The following is a 5,605-nucleotide window of genomic DNA, read 5'->3' on the forward strand; positions in this document are numbered from 1 at the left end:
AAGTGGAATTTGGAGTCGGTTCCACTTTAAATCTTACTACATGAAATAGAAAGCTGTACTTTCACTTCTGTCTATAACAGCGACATCTACTAATTTAATTTAATTATTTAAATGTTGTATGTTCCATTCATGGTATGCACAACTTAATGTATAACACTTATTTAAAAACCATGTCTCTATAAACACACCATACCCGAAAAGGAGTAGGGAGAAGAAAATAATCTTATATTTCCTGCCCCTTTCTCAACAAAAAAAAGAAATAGAAATAGATGGTCTGTACTTCATATTTTCTTATTCACAGCCAGTCATAACAGTATCGTAGAAAAATGAGAGAAACACAATTTAAGAGTAAATGTAACCAAAAGTGATGTCATCAGTGTGCGACAGACCTTTTCTCAGTGCTGTCAGAGCCCTTGGAGGTGGAGGATGACCTCACAGGAGAGTCTTCATTCTTCTTCTCCTTCTCCTCCGGCTTCCCCTCTGCACCGTCTGCAAGACAACGCACAAAACAAAATGTACGCCGCACCCATTGTTTTCTATCAAAGAGCTTTGATCGATGTCAATGCTGTCCGCACAAAGTAAAACATACACAAGCAACACACCGCCTCTTACCCAGCAGTTTCTTCCAGGACTTGATGAGAACTTTGGCCAGAGTCTGAACCTCTTCCTCTGAACTGTGTTTCCTCACCGCGTTCACAGACATCCCCACTCTGGTGGACTGCAGTGGTTAAAATTGTGGAAATAAAAATTATATAAATGTTTTCCCATCTAAAACGCCATCTATTGTGTGTTCTCCAGTGGGCGTGAATTAAAGATATTGGTAGTACCAGTTGATTGCTCAAACAAACTATGTCAACTTTGCTGAAAGTCCCATCCGTTTAATCATCACATTAATACAGCGTCAAAGCAGAGCGTCTGAATTCATGGCGGTATTAAAAAACATACTGCCTAAATGTTTTAAACACCCTGGTTTATCGCAAGTCCCCACTTCCTATTGCAATTTTGATTGTGCAGAATGTCCATGCCCTAATTTAACAGACATGTGCAGTGACAACTATTCCTGTGTCAGCTGTGTCAGACTATAGGTGCACTTGATGTTGATGGGGACATGGCAGAGGGGTGGAGTTATTTACCTGCAGCGTCTCTAGAGACATCTTGATGTTCTTCAGTTCCCTCAGCAGGTCGAGAGCTCCGTCCTGTAGACAACAGAAAACATTCAAATCACATTTTTACCCTGTATGTCTGAGGTCAACTCACCACATGTACACTTCAGAGAGTGAACACCTGTGTGTCTGACAACGCATGTTTAACAAGACAGACAGATCTGTTTCAGTGGACATTCATTTATCCAGTAGAGTCAAGGTGGCCTTTTCTACTGCATGAGAAGATTCATGGCTTCTTCCCAGACTAACACCCACAGCTGTCACCCACACGCCCCGAGACAGTCGTTCAGTCTAAAACAAAGGTTACCAAGAGAATGATGGGACCAGGTCAGGAGATTTAATTTAAGGGACTTCAATTTGTCAATTAATGAGGACCGGTCCATACCTGACACCAGAAAGTTCATATTTGGGGAAATTAACACAAAGCCTTTAGCTCTGGAGAAAAAGGGAGACGGTAGCTTTATCTTATTTGAAATCCGTTATTATAATGCTATACTGAAAATGCTTAACATTTTAGAACCGGAGAGTGTCCAGGAGGAGGAGTCCATAGTTGTGCTTTCTTTGCCAAATGAGAGGGTACTGCATGGAAAAAAGTAGGATGTGAAACTAAAAGACATGCACGGATAAAAGGAACAACATAATTATTAGAGACAAAGACAGACAGTGAGGAGGAAAACACATTTAAGCAGAAGAGGCTGTTGTATTATTCATGTGTCTACTTCCAAATCCCACTGTGATGTTTAAGACAAAACATCTCTGTGCAAACTGTTGCTGTGAGACTATTTCGAGAAAGATAAAAGAAAAAAAGCAATACATTTACACAAATCTGCTGAGAATAGGGTAAACAAGTATTATCATTAATGTGTAATCATTGAGAATTTTCTGTAAACCCTGTTCCCACTGCTCAAATGTAGCCCCCTAATCCACAGTTTGTTTACCAACAACCTCTATAGAGCTGGTAAAGAAGTGTACCCGTTGCAATGTCTCATAAAACACTAAAAGATGGGAAAACCATGATGGAAACCCCACAGTATATGGCACTGCCCCATGTGTTCTCCTATCAGAGGGCAGCCTGCCAGCCCTTTATCATGTGTTATGTACCAAAAGGGCACATTAGAGGCGTTTTTTATTGAATAAGAAATTTTCCCTTCTGCCCCCAAACACCTGTTGAAGTATTCCCAGCTCTACGTAGCTTTTAACCTCCTTTGCTCTATCGTTTTAATCCTCTGGTTTAACACAGATTAAATGGCTGTGCCGCCACAGTTAGCCATTCAATACAAACATGCTCTGCAAAGCTGGCACCAAATGGAAAGTTAGCAGCTAGCTGTGGAAAACATTGGAACAAGTTTCCAAACCAGAGCCAAAATAATATTGGAAGTGACGGCTAGATATTTGGAAACATATCCTCAACCCCGACATACTGACGGTTTGGTCAGCATTGGTATTAATCGAGGTTTTGGAAATACAAACATTGGACAGTGCACAAACAATGAGACATCTTCTTTCCACTGTTTAAACTTTTGAAACTAAAAACATTTGTTTATTCATATTGTGGATTTTTCAATGAGGTTGAACAATTCAATGTTCTTTTAAAAACAAATCAAACACACATTCATTTTAAATGTTTGCAGAGGGGATCTTTGTAATCATCCAAAAAGTCTCCATTTAATTTAACATAGATGAAATTGCTTTGAACTTTGAACTCAAATACTGCATGCTCTTTTCAACTCAACAGAGTCCCAAGGCACATGTTCAGTTATCCTACGCTCCACTGATTGGATTTTCCCAATGTAAAAACAAAATGTTTCAAGTACAAACTAATTATATTATAACGAGTTGTATTATTTTCTGTTGTAGCTCAGCAATCTAATAATGCCACCATATATAGACAATTGACTCAAGGTGTGGTGGATTTAATTGGCAGCTTTTTGACCAATCGCTGCAGTGATTTATCACCAAAAACAGAAGCAGCGGCATAGTTGTGACTGAGATTATCAGCAAACATTTAAGTCCTCCACAGGTCAGTGAGCAGAGTTTAACAATGTGTTTCCAGAATTGTCCCTCTCAGCAGTTAAATGTAGGGATCACCACCTGATCGCGTGTTTTGTGCTGATGCAGCAGCTGTTTTGCACTCACCGTGTTCTTCTTGTGCACCATTTTATCCAGCTTTTTAGCAATGTACTCCACTTCTTGGTTTTTAGCCATTTTGAGCGGATTTCTCTCCGTCAGTTCTCCTCCTCTGCTGCCGTGAGAAACCCCATCGATGGACGAGAAACTCTGCCAGTTTCTCTCTCTTTGCTTCTCTTTACGCAGTCTGTCTCCTCTCCCAGCTGCTGCTCGTTTGTTGTTGTGTGTCACTGTGGGACGCTGGGAGTTGTAGTTTCATTTGTTTTCTCCCAAATTCAGCCTGGATCAACTTTGCCAAAACTTTAAAGGAGACTCTGCAGCCAGTAATGTAGCCAGAGGGGACTTCCTGGAAGGGCATCCGATGTCCTCAGGTAGACTCTTCATTTATCATTTATCATTCATTATTAAAACATATGATGATAACCTAGTCTATATTGTTGGATGCAGTTTGGAGAATAGATGATCCATCATGATCCTATGGGTTAATCATAAACATGATTAACATGGAGATCTAACTATATAATCATAATTCAATCTGTATTCAGATCTTTATCACACTGACGTTGTTTGGCATCAAAACGCTCCTGTTCATTTAACTGCTTGTCAGGATGAAGGTCAGGAGCTGCCAGTAAAACCCCGAATGAATAGCCTGATGCACTCACTGTCTCCTCCCACTAGATGTCAGTGTTGCTAAGTTATATTGTACTTGGCGCAGTAATGTTGACAGCTTGCAGTTAGTTTGTGTGAATATGTGTGTGTAAGTTTATGTTCTTATTAGAGAGCAAATGCTGTAGAGACACCATTTTTTTTTGGGAAGCTATTTCATCAAGTGTTTTCTCTAAGTTATTTCACTGCAGTTTAGTCAGTAAGTAATAAGGCTGTGGACAGTTATTTCGAATTTTGATAGTTGGAAATAACTGAAAAGTTTTTTTTTTTTACCTTATTTGAAAACGTTGAACCCTCTTGACATCTTTACAATTAAAATACATCTTTATCTTCTAAGTCTTCATCAAACCCAAGTTAAAAAACACAAGGACGCAATTTAAAATAGACAAACTGTAATATAACATCTGATCGAGTGGATTAGACTTTTAATAAATAAAGATAACCACTTTATTATGTAAAACAAATAAAGAAACAATTTAAAGTCAAATCAAATAAACATAATTTGGTTATTTTGTCCGTATCTCTAACTGTGTGTGTCTTGAGTTTGTAAGGCATATCTTCTGATTTGATCAGGCTTATCAAGTCAATATTAAAAGGTTATTAAAGGGATAACTGATACTATGCTATCAACGGAAACCTCTTGAACAGTGGTATCTGTTGGGGTAGGATTGGATAGGTAAGAACAAATAAAGTATTTCTGCTAAAACAAATTGAACTTGTAAAACACTTTATTTTAGTTATATTATAGTCAGTTTGGTCTTGAGACTGCAAATGTTAAACCCTTCAATTTGGGATGGGATTTTAGAAAGAGGTGAGTTTACAGACCTCTGTGACTCATTACCCTTCTCTTCTTGAGGCTCAAGGCTTTAAAAACCATATTGGCAAAACACGCCCAAATATCTGACCAAACTGTGGACTGGCACCATGCATTGTGGGTAACATAGCCACCACATTTTTACAAGTAGAACGTGTGGAATATAACAAATATTTCTATGGTTGTTTGGAAGCGGTTATTTCGGGTCTAAAAAGGGAAGCCAATGTGAAAGTGGCGTTTTAAACCTGCATTCCTTATAATGGCCACTAGGGGGAGACTCCACTGATCACAAGAAGTCCAATTTTATTGAAGTAAAAAATGATTACCCTCTTTCCTAGGTGACTTACCACCCCAATAAACTGATTCCAAATGAGTTTATGGTCTCAATTGCTTGTGTTGATTTGTAGCAACGATGAGCAAATAGAAAAGAAAGTGTCCCGTACTTGTCATCGAATACAGATCACATTCCTAAACAAACATCCCAACAGTGCGTTTCAGCTGCAGCTCCACAAAGCCTACCGTAGCGGTCCTACTCTAAATCTAAATCAGACTCTCCTCTCCGCATTCCAGACGAGTAAATAATTCTTGGAGAAACTTTTTTTTGTGGTCTCATGAATTCTTGCTGCTTTATGTCTGCAGCCAAGAACCTCCTCCAGCTGAGGAGCCGCAGAGCAGAGCTGGCAGCTACATCAACAGCTGCTGGGTGAGATAGCTACCAGTGTGTGTGTGTGTGTGTGTGTGTGTGTGTGTGTGTGTGTGTGTGTGTGTGTGTGTGTGTGTGTGTGTGTGTGTGTGTGTGTGTGTGTGTGAGATAGTGTGTGTGTGTGTGTGTGTG

General features: G+C 39.4%; 1 protein-coding gene across 1 annotated transcript; it reads right to left on the reverse strand.

Moving 5' to 3' along the window:
• Positions 1 to 308: 308 nt before the first annotated feature.
• Positions 309 to 3,503, reverse strand: LOC104964105 (transcription elongation factor A protein 1-like). The gene is made up of 4 exons (XM_010792827.1): positions 3,300 to 3,503; positions 1,134 to 1,196; positions 613 to 718; positions 309 to 489 (listed from the first exon to the last, which is right to left on the reverse strand). The coding sequence occupies exons 1-4, from the start codon at positions 3,366 to 3,368 to the stop codon at positions 374 to 376; spliced, it is 354 nt and encodes a 117-aa protein (XP_010791129.1). The 5' UTR covers positions 3,369 to 3,503; the 3' UTR covers positions 309 to 373.
• Positions 3,504 to 5,605: the final 2,102 nt, after the last annotated feature.

Source organism: Notothenia coriiceps, unplaced genomic scaffold (assembly GCF_000735185.1).
Source record: "Notothenia coriiceps isolate Sejong01 unplaced genomic scaffold, NC01 NC01_scaffold00001853, whole genome shotgun sequence".
Lineage (NCBI taxonomy): Eukaryota > Metazoa > Chordata > Actinopteri > Perciformes > Nototheniidae > Notothenia > Notothenia coriiceps.